We start from the raw sequence: 25,324 nt of genomic DNA, 5'->3' as shown, positions 1-25,324 counted from the left end.
ATCTAGAGGTGCATCCTCCAAATTCACTTCAATCTTCTGACGAGACTCATTGACAATTTGTTGTGGTGACATAGGCTGTAAGTTAATTTTCTTGCCCTTGTACTCCAAGTGATATGTATTGGCTCGGCCATTGTGTTGCACAGAACGGTCATAGAGCCAAGGCCGACCCAATAAGAGGTGACAAACCGTCATAGGAACCACATCAAAATCAATGCAATCCTTATACGGTCCAATCTCAAACTCAACACGCACCATGTGGTTTACCTTCATCTCACCATTGTCGCTCAACCACTGAATATAATATGGATGCGGGTGCGGTAGGTACTTCAACTTCAGCTTAGTACATAACTCCTTGCTTGCTAAATTGCGCCAACTCCCGCCATCAATAATGACCTTGCAAGCCTTGTCAGGACCAACTAAAGCTTTGGTTTGGAACAAATTGCAGCGCTGAGTAGATGCACTAGGCAACACATTAAGAGCACGCTGCGACACAACAATGGTACGAGCATCAGAAGGATATGCATCTTCACCATCAGTGTCATAGTCATCATCGTCTGGAGCATTTGGATCAACATCATCTCCAGTCTCATACTCATTGTCCTCATTGATAATCATGACTTTGCGGTTAGGACAATCTCTCTTGAAGTGACCCTTGCCACCACATGTATGGCAAAGCATATCGCGGTTGCGCGCTGTAGACATGCTAGAACCACTCGTACTTCCAGCAGATTCGGACTTCTTTGCATTAGACACATTGGAGACCGGTTTGCTAGGCGGAGTAGAGTAAGGAGCAGAGCGCGTCGAAGGCGCCGGCGCGGTAGAAGGTGCACGGGGTGTAAAACGCCCACCTCCCGTAGCACGTCCCTTAACCTTTGCTTCTTCAGCCAACTGGGATACAGCTTCTCTTGCATGATGTAACAATTGATTCATGTTGGTGTAGGTGTAATGACGAACAATGCCTTTAACATCATACTTCAATCCATTGACAAAACGCTGCATTGTCATCTCTAGAGACTCACGGACACGACCACGCTGCATAAGCATCTCCATCTCCATGTAGTACTCATCAACAGTCTTCACACCTTGCCGCAATAGTGTTAGCTTATCAAAGATATTCCGCATGTAATTTGTAGGCACAAAACGAGAAGTCATAACTTCCTTCATAGCACGCCATGTACGGATAGGTTGTGCACCATCTTTATCGCGGTTACGAACCAAAGAATCCCACCAATGCAATGCATAACCATCAAATTCAGAAGAAGCAAGCTTGATCTTCTTATCTTCAGAATAGTTGGGATGTAAGCTCCATAACTTCTCAATCTTGAGCTCCCAAGTGAGATATTCTTCAACATCAGCTCCTCCTTCAAACTTGGGTATGGAAAACTTGGGCTTACCCAATCCATCTTCTTCATCTTGTCCACGACCATTGCGGCCAAGCGGAACCCAGCCACGAGGACGATGACCACGAGGCGCACCACGAGCATTGTGTGCGTCATCTTCCAGCTCAGGATCTTCATCATCGTCTTGCTGTTGTTGTTGTGCAGTCAAATTCTCAATAGCGAGGCGCATATCTGCAATATTGCGCTGGATATCCGTCATTTGATCAGCCAATCCAGTGACGATGACATTAGTAGCATCCAGCGTTTGTTTGATCTCGTCAACTGTACCCTTAAGCTCATCATCCTTAGTGCGGAATTCACGTCGCATCTCATTACGAAGAGCTTCATACTCCCTCCATGTGATGATATCTGCCGAATTCTTGTTTTCCTGGTTAACAATCTTATTATCACTAGCAGACATGATTAGTAGGTTAGTGCACTAAATCAAAAATATATGGTGGTACTCTCACAACTCACTCAAAACTGATAAGAAAAGGAAATCTTACCGTTCCAAAGTAAATTAGTATTGCTTACCACTTGTAGTAACAACTAGTGCACGGATGTAGCGAAGCGAATATCAAGGGTATAAGAACAATCACACGACAAAGCAGGGTATATGTGGGGCTGTAGGTAGGCTACCTATTTGCACCAATAACAAGCTCTAGCGCTGACCGTAGACAACCAATGATACTCACACAAGGCGATATAATGGGGCAATGCAACTATATGGAGGAAAGGTTGCAATGCACTAGAGAGACGCTAACAAAGCTCAACGAGACAGGCACAAGATTGCTCAACTACAGGTGCAGTAAAGAAAAACTTAGGCCTTCACTTGAATTCAACTAGCACGACACTTTTCTTTTTGTATTTTCGTTTTGTAACACACGCAGCTATGTAGCTCTTTTTGCTTCTTTTCTATTTTCTCTTTTTTTTTTGATTTTATGACTCAACTCCTTGATAACACGGCCAACAAGATATGCAAAGCACCAAAACCCTAATGAGCAGCCTGTCGAGTGGTAAAACTAGTCTCTTCTGGGGAAGTTCCTAGTCACATATATCGAAAGGCTGTGTCTATGGTTGGGAACAAGCACACTGTACGCTATGTGGACTCGGAGTAATAAAAACTGACACTAGACGACTATGTAACACAAGATGATAGAGTAAACTCAAACCCTAAAATACTAGATGAAAGATAAAGTTACGCAAAAACAACTACGCAAAGCAACTAAAACTCGAAATTAGTGCAAGCTATGGCTATGGCAAACCCTAACCCTAATTTTTTTTTGGCTTTTTCTGTATAGGAAAACACTCACAACTCAACTATGGGGTGGATTGTGGATGGCTTACCGACGAAAACTGGAAATCTGATACCAAGATGATAAGGGGTGGCCCGATCTTCTCAGTAAGCAACGGTGGTGATGATGGTCATGGGGTGATAGCAGCGGAGAAACACGACGATGTAGTGGATGATAACTTGTATGACGCAACGAGATCTCTCGATTGGTCCCTGTCGCCAGATGCAACAGCTCTCAACCCTGCAAGATATTCGCAACTCCACACACTTGCGCACGTAGCCGCCGACCACGAAGCGGTAAGTTGCAACCGTCTAATTCCCAATGGAACAGCAGATCACACAAGACTTAAACAGGATCTACACAATATCCAAGCAATATGGTGTAGGGAATTCAATAGTTTTGCAGAGCAAACAACTAAGAACTAGGGTTTATCTTAAACATGGTCTAAAACTGCTAGGGGGTCGTCCAAGGCACTTATATAGGCGTCCGGGACGAGTTCTGGTCAAAAAATAAAAGTAAAACCAACCCAGAATAGATCTGGTCGAGACAGACTCGGACTAGTCCGGTCTGGAATCCGGTCGACCGGGCTGTGGACCGGCCGGTCCGGTCGGTGGTCCGGTCAACCGGTCGCCAACCGGGAAACTGCGAAGTTTCCGGTTTCTGCCCGGTACGATACACTCCCTCCGGTTGGCGGCCGGTTGGCGGCCGGTCGACCGGGCCAGGGACCGGGCGGCCCGGCGTGGGGGCCGGTCTGACCGGGCGCTGGACCGGCCTGGACTTCTTCTTCTCCTCTCGCGCATTCCTCCCGCTCCTCCCTCGCGCGTCCATGAGATATCTTCATGTCCAGCTCCTTGTCCAGCTTCACGTCCATCTTCACGTCCAGCTGCTCCTCTCCTCCTCGTGCGATGCTTGTCTCCTCTTCATACCTGATGATACATAAGTAATAGGACTTAGGTAGTATAAAGTTCTCATCAATCAAGGTATCGTTTAGGAACAAGTTCACCTGTTGTTTAAGTAGCTTCGCACGAGCTCGTGTCATTGGTCCAATCCTGACTTCATTGGACTTGGGCTTCACAGTAGGTTCATCTTCAGTTGGTAATGACGGAGGTAGTAGTGAGGTAGGGATGTCCTCATCAGTTGATGCGGCGAAGTGTAGTGCGGCGCAACACCAGGGATTCCGGCGCCAACGTGGAACCTGCACAACACAACCAAAGTACTTTGCCCCAACGTAACAGTGAGGTTGTCAATCTCACCGGCTTGCTGTGAACAAAGGATTAACCGTATTGTGTGGAAGATGATTGTTTGCGAAGAACAGTAAAGAACAAGTATTGCAGTAGATTGTATTTCAGTTGTAAAGAATAGACCGGGGTCCACAGTTCACTAGTGGTGTCTCTCCCATAAGATAAATAGCATGTTGGGTGAACGAATTACAGTTGGGCAATTGACAAATAAAGAAGGCATAACAATGCACATACATATATCATGATGAGTACTATGAGATTTAATCAGGGCATTACGACAAAGTACATAGACCGCCATCCAGCATGCATCTATGCCTAAAAAGTCCACTTTCAGGTTATCATCCGAACCCCTTTCGGTATTAAGTTGCAAGCAACAGACAATTGCATTAAGTATGATGCGTAATGTAATCAACACAAATATCCTTAGACAAAGCATCGATGTTTTATCCCTAGTGGCAACAGCACATCCACAACCTTAGAAATTTCTGTCACTGTCCCAGATTTAATGGAGGCATGAACCCACTATCGAGCATAAATACTCCCTCTTGGAGTCACAAGTATCAACTTGGCCAGAGCCTCTACTAGCAACGGAGAGCATGCAAGAACATAAACAACTCATATATGATAGATTGATAATCAACTTGACATAGTATTCAATATCCATCGGATCCCAACAAACACAACATGTAGGATTACAAATAAACGATCTTGATCATGATAGGCAGCTCACAAGATCGAACATGATAGCACAATTAGGAGAAGACGACCATCTAGCTACTGCTATGGACCCATGGTCCAGGGGTGAACTACTCACACATCGATCTAGAGGCGATCATGGCGATGAAGAGACCTCCGGGAGATGATTCCCCTCTCCGGCAGGGTGCCGGAGGCGATCTCCTGAATCCCCCGAGATGGGATTGGCGGCGGCTGCGTCTCTGGAAGGTTTTCCGTATCGTGGCTCTCGGTACTGGGGGTTTCACGACGAAGACTATATGTAGGCGGAAGGGTAGGTCAGAGGGTGTCACGAGGGGCCCACACGCTAGGGCTGCGTGGCCAGCACCTGGGCCGCGCCGCCCTGTTGTGTGGCCACCTCGTGGCCCCACTTCGTTTCCTCTTCGGACTTCTGGAAGCTTCGTGGAAAAATAGGCCCCTGGGCGTTGATTTCGTCCAATTCCGAGAATATTTCCTTACTAGGATTTCTGAAACCAAAAACAGCAGAAAACAGCAACTGGCTCTTCGGCATCTCGTCAATAGGTTAGTGCCGGAAAATGCATAATAATGACATATAATGTGTATAAAACATGTAAGTATCATCAATAAAGTAGCATGGAACATAAGAAATTATAGATACGTTTGAGACGTATCAGTGCTCATGTATTATGTCATCTAGTTTTAGAAAGAATTAACAAATATGAATTTCGATTTTTTTGCAAAATTGCTTCATGAAATCTTCAAACTGGATTTCTGGTTGCATATGAACTCGAAAAATGCATAATATATCAAAATGACCAGGAGAAATTTACAGAACCAGAAAATTCCAAAAGAGCAAAAAGTTACGGAAAAGTCAAGATTTTTTCCTGCAAAAAAAATTTGAAAAAAAATTCTGTGACGCACCAAATGCACATGCGCCAAAGAATTCTTAGGCCAAAATTTGAATTTCGGTGGCGCCCTTCTCCTCCTCCTCTCCTCCACTTCTCATCCTCCTCCCTTCTCCTCTCTTCTTCTCCCTCCTCCACACCCGGCCTCCTCCACCACCCGTCAACCTCCTCCTCCTCCTCCTCCTCCAGACCCGACGACCTCCTCCTCCTCCCGCTTCCTCCTCGGATGACCACCTCCTCATCCTCCTCCGGCGACCTCCTCCTACTCCGGCGACCACCACCACCACCTCCTCCTCCTCCGGCGACCACCACCACCACCACCTCCTCCTCCTCCTCCGGCGACCACCACCACCAGCATCACCACCTCCTCCTCCTCCGGCGACCACCACCAACTCCTCCTCCTCCGGCAAGCCCATCCCCGACCTTCGGCGACCCCCTCCGGCCGGTCTCCTCTTCCACCCACCAACCCACCCACCAACAACCTCCGGCGACCTCCAAAAAAATTCAAAAAAAAAATCCGACGAAATTCCTGCAGCGGTAGATCTAGATCTGGCCGCCATTTTTTAAAATCCAAAAAAAAAATTCAGTGGTGCAACACCGCTGGGTGCGCCGCAGAAGTTTTCTGTGGCGCATGCTTGCCTGGTGCGCCATAGAAGTTTTAAAATTGTGTGGCGCATGTAGATATGCTCTACAGAAATAAATATCTATCACGTGTCTTCTGTGGCGCACAGAATATGAGCCATAGAAAGTTAAAAACGTGCACCACAGATGAGTGTTTTCCCAGTAGTGTAGCCAAATGCATCTTTTCAACTCCATCATGACCCATGTCCATGAAGCCTCTCTCTCAGACTGAAACATGCCAACAGCTACAGGGAACATCCATTTGTGTCCATCTAGACCGTTGCAAGCTGCTAGTTGACCATTCCACTTGCCAGTAAAAAATGATGAATCTATGCTCAAATATGGACGGCACCCTGCTTTGAAGCCATCGATGCAAGGCTTTAAAGCCATGAAGAATTTAGAGAAGTAGACTTTACCATCAGGTCTTACCTCAGTATCTATCTCAACAACACTCCCAGGCGCCTCTTCTCCACTTCTGCTTTAAAGTTATAAAGCATTCTAAAGGTATTTGTCCAATCACCATATAGTTCTTTCATTGCCCTTTGCTTTGCCTTTCACACTGTAGTATATTTCAACTTGATTGGGTACTGCTTTTCCAAATCTACTTTCAGGTTCTTTGCACTGGTGTTTGGTGTCTTGGCTAAAATTAGAGTGATTTTTTTCTGCCACCCAAAGTTGGGATGTCATGGTTGAAACTTTTTGTGAACTTGTAATACAAGTATGTGCTTTTGGAATTTGATTCACCCTTATTGTCCTTCCACCAGGTTGGCGTCTAGCAGATATATACCACTTGCATGGCATGTCACCACCATTAAAACCTTTGTACCTTGCATAGAACTTCTTTTTATATGTCCACAAAGTCTTGGTTTCAAACTCAGATTTGACTGCATAAATCCTGAAACATATCCTAAACTCATCCATGCTTGGAAACAATCTTCCTACTTCAATAACTGGATTTTCAAACACCGATGAGCTCATCATCATGTCCATCACCTACATCAACTGCAACATTGTACATCAACTCTGAATCTATATCTGAATCATCATCTGCATCATGCCTTGAACGTCTGTTACCATCATCTGCAGCTTCATCCCTCTCCTTCTCCTTGTCTTTGTCATCTACACGAATGGCAAAAAGATTTGTCATTTGAATGCCAGACATTGGTGCAATGACCAAATCTGTCCGGTCAGTTATCTCAACTGTATTTCAATCGATGGATACAACCTTTTCAGCACAATTAACTGCCTCTTCTGCATCTGCATTAGCCTCCCCTGTTAACATTACCAACTCATTAACTATAGGCATTATCTTCCTTTGTGCATCCCAATCATCATCAACCATCTGTCAAGCCAACTTCGAGGGCACATATCAAACTCTCGAATCGGACTTCAGATCGATGAGCTCTACTAAAAACATAGCACTTTTGCTTGTCCAGCCGTCTCGCCGATCAATTTCATCAACCATTTCTTCTCATGTCTCAATCCTAACATACTCACCTTTCCAATCATCAAATGCTAACAAAGATACTTCTTGCTCTGGCCCCCAAACTACACTCTCCCCAATTTTGTCCACCAAATTCCTCACCGCATTCTCTCCCATGCTTTGTAGTTCTTTGGGATCAATGTATGCACATTCTACCTCCCATTTAACCATCGTGTCTCTCTCAGTCACCCGCATTCTGCCATCAACTAACACTGCCTTACGTAGTTACGTGGAAAGAATTTGATACAAAATTAGAGTGTCTGCCGCTCAACCCCATCTCCCCTATTTTTAGCGGACACTATGAGATAGCGGAAGCGAACACGCAAATCAAACTGAAATTTAGTTGCAAGATGCGGGGAATAACGACTACAAGTTCCCTCCAGCGGCTCCATCTCGTCCCCCTCGTTCAGCACGCCGGGCCTCCACAATCTAGGGTTCAAATGAGAACGCTCAGATCTGATTTGAGAAGGATGGGAGGGGAATTAGGGTTTCAACTGGCACTCACCGCCTTCGCCGTAGAGAGAAAGCGCTGCAGCTGATGAAAATTGATAGTTGGGTTCCTGCGCTCAACAACAGGGTTGTTGCAGTACTTGTAGCGACAAATATTTATTAAAAAGTTCGTCCCAAAGGAGCTTTGCAAATGGCAATAAACACAACCCCGCAAATGCCTTATCAGGCGCAACCACGTTCGCACCCAGTCCGTGGTTTGGAAATAGTTATACTATAAGGTTCTAAGATATGGTAATGATTTGAGGGTGGTTTGAAATTACTATTAATAAAGAATTAAACAAGAACAAAGTAAACTAAAAGGTATTGTAGCTATAAAATTAAATGGAATGAGAAGTAGTTTCTAGGCTTCGGTCTCACTAGTACTAGATGGACGAATATATGTGTGATCTGTTATTTAAAAGAGATTCCGTAGACAAATAAATGTTCCCCATTTGATTACCAGGCTGTGCCACAACGTGTACTATGCATAATTCTTACATGTCACTTGTAAGGCAGAGGTAATTTCCGGGTCAAAGGGTTTCGTGAACTCATCTTTGTAACTCATGTACATAAATACTAGATCACCATACCTTCTAGCTTAGCGCACTAGATCATACCTCGACCTAGAACTGGATCAATCACTCACTCATTGATGAATGATAATAAAAGTAAAGTAAAGCAAGAGAGCGTGTTTGTGATATGGTTGAGGGGTTCTCAAGGAGTGTAGGTTCCACCACTAGTATTGTTATTACTTATGATTAGAATGAACTATATCTTTGCCAAGCTATTTGTGGGGAGAGCTCCATAATAAGATGCTCCCAGAAAGCCATCGGTTATCGCATCTCTAAATAACCACAGCAGCTAGTCTTCTGCAAGCAACATATTGACTATTGCTATTAAGAGTTTTCCCATTGTTATCAGTATGAGCTTAGTGAATCCCTCCTTATCCCCCTCATCCATGTGTTATAGCGCCTATACGGTAATGTAACTTCCCGCAGTTCACTCTACTACACGTCTAAGAGTAGTTCCCTCTCAAGACCATAAGGCAAATATTATGTGGTGCACTTCACGTAACATCAAGAGATAAAACTAACACATATTCATAGATCAAAGGTATAAAACATCTTTATTTCACATCATAATATTACTAGGGTTTCTCCATATCTCCTCAAGAACAAAGGAACTACTCAAACATGAAGGGGATCAACATCATAGAAATAATATGGATTGGATTCGAAGGTACAATTGTATACAAGTGCAAATCCTAATAGAGTTCGGATCATAACCAAGTAGACAAAGGGGGTCACAGTGAAGATGGTGATGATGATGATGATGATGATGGAGATCGATGTGTTGCCCTTCAAGATCCTAGCATCCTTCTGCTTTAAGATCAATGTCGTTCGTGGCAATTATGTGTCACTAGTGCCTCGTGCCTGTAACTCTTCCACATTGTGCCCTCTTGGTTCCTTTTGCTTTCTTTTTCCATGATCACCAATAACACCTAAACACATATCAAAGATAAGGGAAACGTAATAAAATCCTACTAAGATTATTAAATATGGGAAGCTCATATGAAAATGAACAAGAACTCATAAGTATGCAAAATAAGCATAGGTGTATCTAGCGGGAGCATGAAATAAGTGACAATATGAGTAATAGCCTACTTACAAACCTCAGTATAATAGTGGTAATTTTTGAGCTATCAAGAATGTTATGCCGCCTCCTATGAGAAGGACGGGTGAGCTCCGCCACCGCCAGGAATCTACAGGAGCTGACGCGCGAGCTCGGTGGAAAGCGGTTGGTTTGACTCCTCTGTCAGGTGTGACCAATTAACCTTAACGTTAACCTGAACTAACATAACCGTGCCGCTAACGAACGATTTATGGCCCGTGTGGCCGTGGGCTATTTCCTATCAAAGAAACGTCACATGCTAGCAATTGCCACGAACGACGCCGCTTTCCATCCAATTCACTGCAAAGATGTTGTACAGGAGCAATTTACCCTTAAATCTTAGGTACATCTTTGATTCACAAGATTACCAAAACTTCGTATAAAAGGAAAATACATGACTAGGGTGGCATGTCATATTCTTCAAGATCGGAACACCCCTTGAACTTTCACCAAAAAGTGTTTGACATTATAAGAAATACAAGTAAATCGTATATAACAGACGTTTAACTACATAGAAACCTCGTTTCACCCTAAACACAATGGAATGCAGTTCTTAGAAAACAAATCCTAAAATTTTCAATATCACAAATCAAATGATGCACATATTTTTTTCTAAGTATCAGAGTGAACCAAAAAAAAAAGGTTGGCAGATTCCTTTGAATCAACGAAGCCTTAGAAATATGTTTCAGATGCTGTTCTAATTCCTATTAAACTGTGGCACGGAATCCAGTTCACAGGAATATGGTATAGCAATATTCCTTTGATCCAAAGACGATTCATATGATAAAACTTGAAGAAATGGAATCCCACCAAAATCATGTGAAATTTCTAAAATCCAAAAAAATGACTTATAATATTTGTGTTTTGACCTTTATACTTGTGCTAAACAAGCTAGTTATATTAGGAGGAGATGCATGTGGAGCAATTATAGTCCAGGCGCTCTAATCAGCACTCTATTGAGTGATTGTAAGATTGATTAATCAGTAAAGCTCTTTGATTCACAATTTTTTTTTATCTATTACAATTGGCAAAATCACTACGGAACCAGTCAAGGTGCCGACGGCCGCCATGCCGTCGGCACAGCTAGAATTGCCGTCGGCACAATCCTGTGCCAACGGCAGCCGTCGGCATCTCGCCGTCGGCGCAATACGTTCTCGGAACAGACCTAGTTGCCGTCCGTCGGCACATCATCTTGTGCCGACGGCAAAGCCGTCGGCATAGAAATAACGCCGTTTGACAATTCTGGTTCGATTTTTTCTAAAAAAAATAATTTTTCCAATTTTTTTTAATCTATCACATGGATCATTTTAACTCTAACTACACTTAATATTAGGTCAAATTCCACTCATGGTTAAACTTGCCGGTCGGTCACCCATCCTCACACTACTCCACTCCTAGCATGCTTAACTTGTCTGTTCCATCCAGACTAGCTTCCATGAAAGAGATGACACCTTATTGATAATTCTACCATATCAATCCTATTAACCTCTATTCTTTGATGTTGCACATCTTTATTTTTTTGAATTTCAACCAATTACCCACATAAACTACAATGAATAAGTATATTAATGTTGAATTCAAATGACAATAAAATGATTTTTTTCCTTTTCTATTTAATATGCAATAATTAATATATTTAAATCCGTAAAGTAGAATTTGACAAATAATATGTCTAAATCGATCAGAAAAATGAGAGGAATCCAAATATGACATTTATATATTATATTTTGAACATAAAAATGATTTGCCAGAAAATCACGAGGATTAGATATGTACGTGTACTTCAAATCTGACTGACTTTCTACCGATTTGGCAGGAATTTGTCTATTTTCACGAGGATTGGGAGAAAACATTTAAGATGAATTGGTTGGGAAATTATGCATTTAAGGTGGTCTAGTATTTTTTAAAAATGGAGTGGTACCATTGTCAAACTTTAATTTGGTGGCTGTTTCACAATATACTCTCTTTTCGGCAACTAAAAAAAATAGAAAATGGCTTTTTCGATGAAAAGGAAAAACTTCGTTCTGCAACATCGTAAGACATCCCAAGGTGCACATGTGTGCACAATATGAGCACATTATCACAAACTATGCCGCGATTCTATCCATAACACTGGTCGTTTGACCTAAATGTCATGAAACCTCGAACATGATAGCTCATTTTGTGAAATATTTTTTGTGATGTTTGCAACTTTCCAACTTTAATATTTTTTCTTGAAACTATAACACATAATATGAAACCACACGAAGATTTCACATTGTTTGGATCGTTTTCGAATTTTTTATGCTTGTTTCAAACTATATTCAAAATGGCGGGCAAGAAGATCCTTTGCCCGGGGCTGAGGCTTGCCAAACTTGAACTAGATCTCTGATGAAATAGCAGGTTGTGAACCTAAAAATGATTTTTACAAAAAACCCTGAGCATTATACCATGTACCTGTAATTCAAATCTGGTCGGCTTCCTACCGATTCAGCAGGAATTTGTCTTTTTCAAGAGGGGTGGACGGAAAGGTTCCAGATACACCAGTTAAGAAATTTTCCATCTTATGTGGTATAGTATTTTTAAAAATGTGTTGGTACCAATGTGAAACTTTAATTTGGTGTCTGCTTCACAAAACTCCCCGTTTCGACACCTCAAAAATGGAAAATGGTTTTTTCGTGCGATGAAATGGAAAACTTCCTCCAGCAACATCGTAAGACATCCCAAGATGCACATGTATGCACAATATGGGCACATTATCACAAACTATGCCGCGATTCTATCCATAACATTGGTCGTTTGACCCAAATGTCATGAAACCTCGAACATGATAGCTCATTTTGTGAAAGATTTTTTTGTGATGTTTGGAACTTTCCAACTTTAATATTTTTCCTTGCAAATATGACACATAATATGACACCACGCGAAGGTTTCACATTGTTTGGATCGTTTTCGAATTTTTTATGCCTGTTTCAAACTATATTCAAAACGGCGGGCAAGAAGATCCTTTGCCCGGGGCTGAGGGCCAAACTTGCACTAGATCTCTGATGAAATAGCATGTTGTGAACCTAAAATTGATTTTTTACAAAAAATCCTGAGCATTATATCATGTACCTGTAGTTCAAATCTGGTCGGCCTCCTACCGATTCGGCATGAACTTGTCTTTTTCATGAGGGGTGGTCGGAAAGGTTCCAGATACACCGGTTAAGAAATTGTCCATCTTATGTGGTCTAGTATTTTTGAAAAATGTGTTGGTACCAATGTGAAACTTTAATTTGGTGGTTGCTTCACAAAATACCCCGTTTTGGACACCTCAAAAATGGAAAATGGTTTTTTCATGCGATGAAATGGAAAACTTCCTCCTGCAACATCGTAACACATCCCAAGATGCACATGTGTGCACAATATGGGTATATTATCACAAACTATGCGACGATTCTAGCCATAACATTGATTGTTCTGTGTGAAAGCCATAAAACATCCGACATGATAGCTCATTTTTTTGAAGGTTTTTGAGATATTTGTAATATTCCATGTTTGATATTTTTCCAAGATAGATCTTATTTTTCTGAAAATTTTGATATATATTTTGTATTTTTCTGAATTATAATGATTTAGTTATGATTTTTCGAAGATTAATATGGTAAAATGGAAAATAGCTATGCTGACGCCTTTGCCGTCGGCACATGGCTGAAATTGCCGTCGTTACCGTCGGCACATACCTTCATGTGCTGACGGTTTTCCTATGCCGACGGCTCACCTGCTGGCCTGGCCGGAACGGGTCCTGTGCCGACGGCCCCGATATTTTACCGTCGGCACAGGATCTGGCCGTCGGCACCTCGGCGTGTTCCGTAGTGAATACTCGAGGGAGTAATGGAAACATAATGTAAAACATCTTTGAAGTAATACTTAGTCACTAATGGGATATCCGTTAAACTAATCTTGAGGGAGTAATGGCAACATCAGTAATTAATTGGCTGACTAATTGAGTAATACGATGCCGTCGCATCAGCGTGCTAGCTTGTCAATTATGCCATGATCTTACTATTATCCAGTACAGCAGCAGATAACACATGGCTATGTAAAGGGATTCATCACTTGATGGTCATGCTATGATGGCTAATATAAATCTGATTTGGGGCATGAAAAAGTGGCCGAAAGCCGGGCTGAGAGGACTCGATGTGGTGGGCGAGGACACAGTGCAACGGTAGACGAATTGAGGAAAATGGATAAGAACAGCACCGAGTCTTGACGAAGCAAACGATATTTAAATCTGTTTGCTTGAAAAACCAAGTGGATTAAGGGTTTGTCTCCGAGAGAAGTGTTCCCCCGGCCAGGAGTGCTGCCGCTCCAGAGGCCAGAGCTGACAGCTGAGCTTTACACAACACAGCCAGCTGCTTGTGAGTTGTGACAGTGGATAATGGACAGTCAGGGATCAATCAAAGCCATGCTAGTGGAGGGATCACCTGGGATCTAACTTTCCAATGATGGTTAATTACTACTCTTAGTGGCAGTACAGTGCTCCAACATTCATGCCCAGATCGAGCAGGTGGCAAGTTGAGGAAATCGCAAGGAGGGTACCATGCATGCATGCGTTTAAATCTTTAAACTTTCCCCTAGTTAGAAAGCTTAAATTTAAACGGGCTATTTTGTGTGTGAAAATTTCACCGATCTATTAATAATTATCCAAATAGCTTAAAAAGTATAATAAACTTACAAATAGGTACTTGGATAACCTAGCGAGAACTACAGACAGTAGCATGAGCCGAAGTCGCGCCGACGTCCTCGCCCTCCCATCACCGAAGCCGAATAAAATTTATCCTAGTAGAACTTGTTATAGTAAATAGACGAGACGAGAAATCGTCATTGACAAGGCATCAAAGGACCAGCACACCAGAGCAGCAACCATCGTCAATGATGGCAACAGTAGATTGAAAAGAGACTACCATCGCTAACGAACACAAAAACAGAAGGGATCCCAGGAGATTTGCCAGGCACATGACTCCACGCGTCTCCCGTCAGCGCTAGATGCACCACTGGAGCGAAAATATGATGGGGATGACCTTATTATGACTTCATGATGTAGCCACCGTCTCAGCATCCTAAAAAAACACTGAATAACAATATAAAATGAACGCGAGGGGTCATGATCCGCCACGTCTCTAAGACCCCAAGGATAATAAAAGAGAAGCGAACTGCCTACATCACCAGCGAGAAGAACGAAACCCTAAAATGGTTTGTGGCTGCCTTTCCCGATCACCTCTCCTGGCTGTGCTCATGTACCGATTTGGTACAAATTTTAACGGACTATTCATCGACCAAGACAAATGTACAGAATTTTTCAACCAAAAGGAAAGTAAAATTTGATCGTTTTCCGGAGAAAAGCACGTGCACAGTTTATTGCGCACTAGGAAACTGCGTGCCACGAATTAAGCATACGTAACACGTACACCCTCTCCTTTTCAAAAAAAAAAAAACACGTACACCCTCTAGTACAAAATAACTGTATCTGGCTAGCTAACGGGAAATACTTGGACGTACGTGGTGCATGCATGGCGGTAGGTGGTCCCTTCGTGTTTCCGCTCAACGATAGGCACGTAAATGTCTTCTCTACGAAAAAAGCATGGCCAACATATGCTGTATTTCCCGTACCATTGCATCTGGAAACATTGCCACGCATTACGTGGCATCTCCTTGTCCTGGTCGGTCGTACCGCCAACAATTGGCTAGAAGAAGAACACAAATTATTGACTAGGAAGCCAGATATGCATCAGATGTTTGTCACATAAAACACGAGCATATAAATTGCCGAAAAAAACAAAACACAAAACACGAGCCCGTACGTACGCCTTCTTCAATCAATCAGGACACCAAGAAAGCTAATTGATCACATCTCTGTGATTGATATGATTCCTGAAATTTCCTACGTTGCAAAATAATAATGCTAAGCTAGATAGGCAGGCAGAAAGCAGGAGCAACTAACCTCAGGTTAGAACAACAAGTCCCATCTCATCTTTGAGACAGTATTTAACAGTTAATTAGCACTGTACCCACCACATACATTGTTCATATTTTAAAAATTAGTTTGGTATCGATTTTTCCGAACTGTCCAGGCGCGCAGATTCGCAGCGACAGAAAGGCGAGCGAGCAAAACCACAATATTTTACTCTGCGTCGAGATCTGCGAATGACCAATGGGATTGGACGTGAGAAGGACGAGCGACTTGACCAATCTTGGAGCGGAGGCAGACATGCACTGATGGCACGGCACGGCAGCCATCTGTGCTTTGCTGCTGCCTCCTTTTCCTGCCAGGGTATCGTCGCTTTACAGGAAACCAACACAAGAAACTTGCACATTTCCATGACGTAGTTTCTCTCACTATACTAGAGCAAGCACTGTATTACCGCATGTTTAACAGGGCCACGCCACCCACTTCGTTTATGGATTATGTCTGATTTAGTCTGATTTAGTCTGTTTGGACGGCCGCCGAGACAAGGGTCTGGTCATGTTCGGGTGTGCCCAATGCCGCCAATCATTTGATTCGTTGTTGGCCGTTTTTTTATTTTACAAAATATCATCTTTTTGCCCATTTCATTATAAATGGTAGAAAATAATAGCAAATAAATTCACGCCCCTCCGGTTGAGCATGAGGAGCAAACAGATAAGAAATAATAAAAAATGAATGCAAATAAACTCGCCGACGCTAGTCGTGGCAAACGATTGTGCGAGCGCGGTCTGGTTGAGCATGACGAGCAAATAGAAAGGAAATAATAGTAAATTCACCGACGCCGGTCGTGGAAAATGCTTGTCGGAGCTCGTTCCGGTTGAGCATAAGGAGGGCTTGATGCAAGAGTGTGGCGATGAGGGCATCCGCATCAGCATTTGATTGCATGGCCGCTACCTTCCCCGTGCCCCCCTGGCGTTTGGCTGTTGTGGCTTCTACCCGCCGCTTCAACGCAGCATTTCTTCGCCCCCCCTTCCTGCTCTCGACGTTCAATCCTTTGTGCCATCGTGAGCTCGGCCTTGGGCTTTTTCAAGGGAGCGGTGGTTGTGGAGAGGGTGAGTGCGGTGGGAGGTGCTCCAGCCATGGTTTCCTAGGGCAGAAAAAGAAGTCGAGTGGACTGGACTATTATTGGGTCACCGACTGACGGGTGAGGGTGAGTAGGACAGGAGACACATTCGCGTTGTGTCCACGCTGATGCAAAGTCAGCCTCGATTTGGGCTGGAATTGGTTCCAAGCGTATAGAAAAGTGGACAATCCAAGTAATGTGTTGCCGCGTTTTTTATCGGCGTCGACCCATTCATGGATGTCGAGTATAGCTGGGCATGGGCAGCCCGGCCCAAAAATCCTGGGCTGGGCCAAGATTGTATGTTGGCCGGGCTTGGGCCGAGATTTTTAGCTCGACAGTCAGGTCGATTTGGGCTTTGGGCCGACGTAAAGCATGATTTAAGTCGTAATCGGGCCAGGCCACTCAGGCTGGGCCAAGCTTTTTCGGGCTTTGGGCCGGGCTAGGGCCCAAAATTTTTAGGCACGACCGACCAGGCTGGGCTTAATCCAAGATTTTCCTCCTCGAACTTATTTTGGCCCGGCCCGAAGCCTGCCCGGGGCTGAGTTTTAATGTCGAGTGATAGAATTGATCTCTACGGTGTTGGCTCGAATCGTTGTCCACAATACATTTGTTCAGTTCAAAACTTTAGATATTGTTTGTGTATAGTTTTCTAGTCTAACAATTGTTGTATATTACATGTTCTTTATAAAACGTGTTTGGTATTTTTGTAAACTAACTAAGGTCAACTATCCCATGGTACCAAGTTTGTCAGAACATGACCATTTTTTCTACTACTCCATCAGTGAAGGGTTGATGTACGTGTAGGGCTGTCAGTATCACACATTTTTTTCGTTTACAGCATTTGTATGAGACGTATAGTACATGTACGTCTCTGTCATGCTCTCTCGGGTCTCGGCAGGCTTGCTTTGCTAGGCTACACTCTAGCTGTATATGCGTGTGACAGTACATTGTGCAATACTACTGCTACGTACTGCGTGCGTCTGGCCGAAAATAAGTTATAAGGTAAATTTCACACGACAGAGATCATTATTTTCTACACTAGTTATAAGGTAAATTCAGTATTCAAAGGCTAATGAAAATTCCATTCTACTCAAATTTGACTCGTTTACTACTCGGACCAAAGCTTTGACCCCCGAATCTCGATGCAGCGCTTACCATTCTACTACTATCCTTTTACACACAAGCTGCTGGCAAGCAGGGCAAAATCTAGGTCTTGGGGAAATAAAGATATGACTTGTCAGACTTTTTATTTACCAAGTAAAGAATTGACTCTTGACCATTCCTCAGCGTGTGAAAACTAGGACCCACGATAGTAGCAAGCACTAGCTAATTAGGAATTGGAACTTGAACCTCAAATAGCTGCGTCGGCAGTGACGCTAAATAATCTCATTAGGCCATGACTAATCAATTACGTCCCTTGCTAGAGGGACCAGGGCAACACGCACACAGCACAACGTCTGAAAAAACCCTGCGGTTCTCGAATGCCCTAGGGCACCTATATTTCTAACATACTTTTAGAAAAGCTGTCGCGCAACTACGAATAGATTATTAGTTTGTTCTCGTTCCATGAAATCTCATTAGTCGATGGCGTATAATTTAGTCTAGGAGGCGTACTTTCGTCGCTGGGAAGCCCAAATTAATATAGACATGGTAATAGTATTTTCGGGCGTATCTCCTGAACCGTATAATATTGTGATCGCCCATTGTTTTCCACACCCGTCACTATTGCCCACGATCCTCATGCCGCTACCCGGATATATTTAATTTACCTGAATTATTTTAATCACGCTGGCGTCGATCTAGGTCGCGAGCGTCCAAAACCCTAGATCAAACACAATGCGGCGGCAAGACGGCCATAAACCCAAGCTTATATTTCATGCATTTCATAATGCAAAATATGCAGAGGTTCAGTTTAGGTGTGCAAGAAGCAATATTGGGGAATGATAATTTGGGTGATTTGTTAACATCATGTCAGCTAAAACGAGGCAGAGACACTAGAGACGCACAAATATACAAAGTACAGACGCAGAAAAAGCCTCCAGTACAGCACAGCAGCAGGCAGCACCATCTCTCTCTTTGATCCACTGTCTTTCTCTCCCTACCACCTCCCCCTCCGTCCATGCATCCATCCCTTTCCAAGCTTTTTTTGTACTTTTTCCCAGCCTCCATCCATTCATCCGTCCCCTACAAAAGGTGAATGAAAGGCCAGGCAAGTCCCTGGGCGTAGTCCTTCTCAATCCCTCACACACATGTCCTCTGAATTGAAGCGCACCTAGCTAGGTAGTGTAGCTCCCCTTTCGTCCTCCCGTTTCTCCTTGGTACTGGAAGCTGCGCTCGGCCTCTCAACCCCTAAAAAAAGAACAAACCAGACCCCAAACGGGCAAAAAAATGATAGGGGAGTGGAAGTGGAGTGGATGCAGCAGCTAGCTCCAAAGCACCATAGGGAAAGGAATCCTCCTCCTCTTCTTCCATTGGAGTGCAACTGTATTGGAGTAGCAGCACTACCATTGCCACCCACTTTCTTCTCTACCACTACAGTATACAACAGGTGTTGGTAAAATTAAAAGAGTGAACAGTGGTGGAAGAGGGGGAGGTGAGGTGAGGTGGTTCTCCGTCTGGGCAATTATTGCCACCTTTGGAGTTTGGAGTCCTCCAATAGGAGTCTCCTCCTGTGTTGTCTGCAACTACTGTCCCTCCTCCTCCTCCCGCTTCCTCTCTCTGCCCATTCCGACTCTGCTACGAGTAGAGTAGCTCTTCTCCCTCGGGGTTGGTGCGTGCTCTTCTTCACACCCTCCCTCCATCGTCTTCCTCGCTTTAAAGCTCTAAACCACTGCAGCAAGCAAGGAAGCAAGCTTCGTCCCTCCCCGTCCCCGGTGGGTGTGGTTTGGCTCCTGGAGTTCTTAATTGCATGCTCCGATCTCTCCCTATCCGTTCTGCTACCTAGCTCCGTCGATCCCACTTTTTTCCTGTCCTGCCGAAGCTTTTGCTTTCAATCAACTCTTCTTGCTGGTGTTTGTGTGTGACTGTTCTTCTTCTTGGGCGAGGAGAGATCGAGAAGGGTGAGCAGTTCTTGTCCGCGGCGACGAGCCGTTACTGTTTATGTACTAGCAGGAAAACCCTTTTTAACCCGCCATTTCTTTGATCGTCTAGGGTCGCAGAAGCTCCCCCGACGCAGGCAAGCAATTCTTGGAGTCGTTCCCGCGCGCGTGTGTTTTGTCATGGACTGGGAACCCAAGATGCCTTCGTGGGACCTCGGCACGGTGGTCGGGCCGAGCGGTGGTGGTGGTGGAGGCGGCGCGCTGGACCTCAAGCTCGGCGCGCCGACGAGCTGGAGGCCGGTCCCGGCGGTGGCAGCGCCGGTGCAGCAGCCGGTTTCGTCGGCGCCGATGAAGAGGGCGCGGTCGGGGCAGGGCGCGCAGCAGGCGGTCCCGCCGTGCTCCGTCCAGGGCTGCACGGCCGACCTGTCCCGGGTCCGCGAGTACCACCGCCGGCACAAGGTCTGCGAGGCGCACTCCAAGACGCCCGTCGTCTCCGTCAACGGCCAGCAGCAGCGCTTCTGCCAGCAGTGCAGCAGGTACACCGACTACCCCATTAACCGACCGGGCATTCTCTATTAGTTTTGTCAACATTTCTGTTACTGTTCAGCAAGATTTTTCCACGAATTTCCGAATTTCTGAAGCGTTCGACGCGTTCTAGTTAGAAACCCTGGTGGAAATTTCCCCGTGATTTACCGGAACAGCACGCGTTAATTTAGGGCGGCCGTTTAAAAACCCCAGCTTCGCCGAACAAGAATTCGGTGTCAGTAGGAGCAGTTCCATGTCCCTTTGCCATCATGGTTTTGTTTGGCGCCTGCAATTAATTACTTAACCGATGTGCCTGCTCACCTGTTTCCCACCCACAGTGGACTGTGAAATCAGCCTCGCAAGCACTGTACTATGTTCAATCAACCTCACCTAATTATAGATTTGCTGTGATCAAGATGCAGCTTTCTGATGACAAGCGCTGTATATTCAATCAACTTCACCTAATTAAAGAGCCCAGAAAAACTTGGCCTGACTAAAGTTTGGTTTTCAGAAGTAAAACGAATTTGGGAAACCAGTAAGAGTGATTAGTTAAATATTGACAACACACAAAAGTTGATGTATCAATTCTTGGGCAGCTCCTATAGACCACCTGGTCCCGAATGGCACAACGTCTGTCTCAAGGAGACAAGCACACACGCTCCACCATTAAGCTGCTCTGCTACGGCCGAACCTGGGTGTCCCTACCTCGCACGCAGAACAGCAGGGCGCACACGCCGGAACTGGGCCTTTCAGGTCGTCGTTCTCATGGGCGTCGCACTCACCAATTCCTCCTCTTCATCGTCCTCGGCGGCTGCGTCCCTGTCTCCACCGCTCCCTGTCGCCGCCGCTCTTGTCGCGACGCGTCCCCACGCTTTCCACATTCGGAGGGTTTTACCAGAGAGAAAAATCATCCCATGCTTGTTCTAGAAGACAGGGATCTGCACGGTCAACACCATGATCTAGCCGTATAGTTAACAGTTTCAGATTGTGCCGTGGAGGCTACGAGTAGCGATTATGCTCGTGCCTAACTCGTGCTCAGAGGAGCCTGGAAAATCTAGCAGTACTATATGCTCTGGTAGATCTGTGGCATGTGGTTAGAGCATCTAATCAGATCGGTGTGACGCCAACAGTCTTTTCTTTGTTACATCAGCGACGCATTTTCTGAAACCATAGTGTTTCACGCAGAATTTTGGTGAATTCAGGTTCAGGAATTGTATCGTGGGAAATCCTCGTTGTGACTGGAGTGTTCACTGTTGTTTTGCAGGTTCCATCTGCTCGGGGAGTTTGACGAGGCGAAGAGGAGCTGCAGGAAGCGGCTGGACGGCCACAACCGCCGCCGCCGGAAGCCACAGCCGGATCCCCTCAACCCTGCAGGCATGTTCTCCAATCATCACGGTAATCCATCAATCCACCTTTTTCCCCTCAGAATGTGTTTCCAATCACATGAAAAATAAGCTTGAAGAGTAAGAAGTGGTTGATTTAATCTTGGGAGAGCTGACAGCGGCACTGAGAAGGAAAGCTGAGATTTCGTGACTCCAATTTTGTCGGAAACAAGAGCAAAATGTGATGGGCTTGATCCATCAGTCTGAACTTGTATCTCCTTTCTGTTATTTTAGACTTCTTCTCCTCCCATCAGTTGACTGCTTGCCAGTGCCAGTACTATCCAGAAAAACACTTCACACGTGCCTTTTCTCCTCTCATGTGCACAAAGTTTTTTTTTCCTATGTCAAAAAAAAAGTTTTTTTTTCCTTTCCAAAAATGATGGGAACATGAAGTATGACTACTGGAAGTCTTAACCATGATGATTGTGCAAAGACCAAAATAGACTTTGACTGTCATTTCCAGGAACTTCATGTGGGATCAAAAGCAAGACAATATGTTAGCCTGAAGCTTCTTCTGAACTTTGAAACATCCGTACATATGTGAAACCACTTTATAATTTTGACACTGAATGGAAGACCTAAAAAAATATGTTTAACTGTCTACTAAGAAAATACTACCACTCCTATACAGGCTATACTTGTGAAGAATTTTACTTAAAATTTATGTTACAGTTATTACCCTACAAAAATATGTTCAATTGAGTAGCAGGGTAGATAGATACACAGGGAATTCGCAGCTGGTCTATGTAATTTACTCTCTTCTGTGTATCAGTTGGTCGACATACATAATTGTCATGCAGGTTTGCAACACTGATGGTTGAACTAACTGTTTTGCTTTCTATCATTTTCAATGAGCAGGAGCAGCAAGATTTTCGTCGTACCCGCAAATCTTCTCCACTACATCCATGGCAGAGCCCAAGTGGCCTGGCAGCATCGCCATCAAGACGGAGGCCGACGCGTTCCACGAGCAGTACTACTCGGCCTTCCACCTCAATGGCGGCGCCTCCCTCTTCCACGGCAAGGCGACCGAGAGGAAGCACTTTCCCTTCCTGACCGACCACGGCGATACGGCAGCGTTCGGCTGCCAGCAGCCCTTCACCATCACCCATTCCTCGGAAAGCAGCAGCAACAGCAGCAGGCACAGCAACGGCAAGACGATGTTCGCCCATGACGGGGGACCAGATCACAGCTGTGCTCTCTCTCTTCTGTCAGACAACCCAACTCCGGCGCAGATAATGATCCCCGCCGAGGCGCAACATCTCAGTGGCGGCGGTGGCATAGCGATGCACTACGGCGGCGGTGGCAGGGTGGCGCGGCTGCCCAACGACAGCGACGTCTCTCTCACCGGACTGTCTTATGTGAGTTTGGGAAACAAGGGTGCGCCCATCTTGCCCACATCTACTAGATCACAACACACTGCTGATGCTACTGCTGCTGTTACTACCAGCTCAGCTGCAACACAACTACAACAATACCATGGCTACTACCACCAAGTGAGTGCTGACCAGGGGAACTCAGCTGCAGGTTCCATGCATGCCCTTCCCTTCTCATCATGGTAGTTGTCTCCTGATCAACCAGATCCTAGGCAGTCGGTGTTGGTCATTTCTTACCAAATATGCACCCCCTGATAATAGTAATCCTGATGATGATCCTCAAAATACTGCCCATTTTCCAACTTTTCCTGATATTTCTAACTTATGGAAAGTCCCCTCTACTTATGATTCAGAATTGCATTTACAATTCTATTCTGTATTGGTTGGTTTGTTCATTTTGGCCATGCACTTGCTTGGTAGGGCTACATCAGTAGAAGCTGCAAGACTTAATTGTACTGAACAGTCAGATTCATTAGTGTTATGTGATGAATGTCATTGATTATTCTAATTATGTGCAGCTGCTTGTTGCTCGCATGTTGTCCGTAGAGATATTGTTCAGGCTCAGTATTATTAAGGATTTTGAACCACTTCCGTTGCACAAATTCAGGATTCAGGTATCTACACCATAGCCAGTGCAATTGTGGGGGCAATTTGGGTAGGATCCAGCATTATGTTGGATCTAGAGATCAATTTTATTTGAGAATACAGGAAAAATTATATTCTCAAAATAATTGACAACACACGTATGTGCCTGCATATAACTCAAAAATATTACTGCTCCAAATTCGACGTAACTTTATAGGACCTAAGGAGAGATCATATAGAAGTCTCCCCAATGAGCTTATCTGTGAGGATCGAGGCAGATGATGGTACCAAGTTTTTCACTTTTTATTGAATAGGGATTTTATTGCTCTCCCGGTCTCTGCACCAACATGATGCGACGAAGTATCAAAAGATGTCGTCAAGCAAAGAAAGCTCCAATATTACTGTGCCATGGCAATAATATCAATTAGCTGAAAACATCTTATTCATGTAAGCTTATCCTAACTTAAAATCTCCACCGGTCACAACCTCTTGTATCATTCACAGAGAAAACCGGGTTAACCTACAGGTGCTTTATTTTTCGATAAAGGGAATATATTAATATCAAGAAGATATCAATTACACCCAGCCTCTGCAACAACGCACCACCCTAATGGCACTACGGATGCACACAGCCAAAAAAAAGGAAAAGAAAACTAAGAAACAAAAGTCCCGCTACAGTATCCCGGGCCTAACAACAGCAATACATCCACCACCATGACAACACCTGAATTACAGACTCTCCAAAAAACGACGCCTTCAAGAAGGGAACAGTGCTCAAACACCGTCGTCGCCCGATCAAAGATCTTAGGTTTTCACCCTGAAGATAGTCCCCGCTCTCAAAACAATGCCTCCACCAAGGTCACTGCCAGGCACAACCAGTTAAGGCCAGACCTTGGGTTTTCACCCTGAAAGGTAGAACTCTGCGCTTCACCTGTGTTGCCGCCCCCACTTCCAAACCACTACTGTGAAGCCGAGACACCAAGCAAGCCCCTCAACAGCGCGGAGACTTGAACCTCCCTTAGCTAGTCCTCCCCTCCGGCCTTCAAGAAATTCTCTTCTTCCGACTTTCATCATGGATCCATAGTCACTTGATGTCAACACAGAAAAAGAGCTTCGCACCGCTCCCTCCAGAACCAAACGGTCGGAATAAACGCATGGGTGCGCACGACCGAATACCTCCGATCCAGCAAACTCCAGGCAAAGCACTGTTACATTCGCTGGCGGAGCCTTCCGGAACTCAACCCTCCGGCCAGATCACGAGTCCAGGCCTCCGGTAGGTCCTCCTCTTCATGCAAGAGAGGCCCTAGGACCGCCGCCTTTATTTAGGTCGGACCCCCACGTCGGCGACCATCCCGGGCTGGCCAACCTAACCCTCACCATCGCACCTGACGCCCGCCACCTGCCACCAGGTCGACGCCATCATCGCCATCCAGGGCCGCCGCCCTTTGTGCCATGATCCCGACCTTGAGGAGGAGCAGCACGAGATCCGCCCCCATCACCACCCGCCCGGCGAAGCCGAGGCGAGGAAGGAAGGAGAGGATCGCGCCGCCAGGATCCAGGGCCGCACCGCCGCCCCCAAACCGCCTGCCCGGCGA

The 25,324-nt window shown here is 45.0% G+C and overlaps 1 protein-coding gene and 1 long non-coding RNA gene across 2 annotated transcripts; one reads left to right on the top strand and one right to left on the bottom strand.

Moving 5' to 3' along the window:
• Window positions 1-19,344: 19,344 nt before the first annotated feature.
• Window positions 19,345-19,693, bottom strand: LOC127345399 (uncharacterized). Its single transcript, XR_007878657.2, has 2 exons — window positions 19,559-19,693; window positions 19,345-19,528 (listed from the first exon to the last, which is right to left on the bottom strand). It is a non-coding gene; the product is annotated as an uncharacterized lncRNA (long non-coding RNA).
• LOC127345398 (squamosa promoter-binding-like protein 2) lies at window positions 19,526-23,655 on the top strand. Its single transcript, XM_051371875.1, has 4 exons — window positions 19,526-19,885; window positions 19,977-20,400; window positions 21,654-21,784; window positions 22,630-23,655. Exons 2-4 carry the CDS (start codon window positions 20,045-20,047, stop codon window positions 23,328-23,330), a joined length of 1,188 nt encoding a protein of 395 aa, XP_051227835.1. The 5' UTR covers window positions 19,526-19,885; window positions 19,977-20,044; the 3' UTR covers window positions 23,331-23,655.
• Window positions 23,656-25,324: the final 1,669 nt, after the last annotated feature.

This window comes from Lolium perenne, chromosome 3, assembly GCF_019359855.2.
Source record: "Lolium perenne isolate Kyuss_39 chromosome 3, Kyuss_2.0, whole genome shotgun sequence".
In the NCBI taxonomy this organism is placed as follows: domain Eukaryota; kingdom Viridiplantae; phylum Streptophyta; class Magnoliopsida; order Poales; family Poaceae; genus Lolium; species Lolium perenne.
Note: the sequence above shows the minus strand (reverse complement) of the source record. Positions and strands in the feature narration are given on the sequence as shown.

Bases quoted from the DNA above. Each gene is read 5' to 3' on its own strand.
- LOC127345398 (XM_051371875.1), top strand. From the start codon at position 20,045: ATGGACTGGGAACCCAAGATGCCTTCGTGGGACCTCGGCACGGTGGTC. The intron at 20,401-21,653 runs GTACACCGACTA...GTTGTTTTGCAG, and splicing joins TTCTGCCAGCAGTGCAGCAG to GTTCCATCTGCTCGGGGAGT. The intron at 21,785-22,629 runs GTAATCCATCAA...TTCAATGAGCAG, and splicing joins CATGTTCTCCAATCATCACG to GAGCAGCAAGATTTTCGTCG.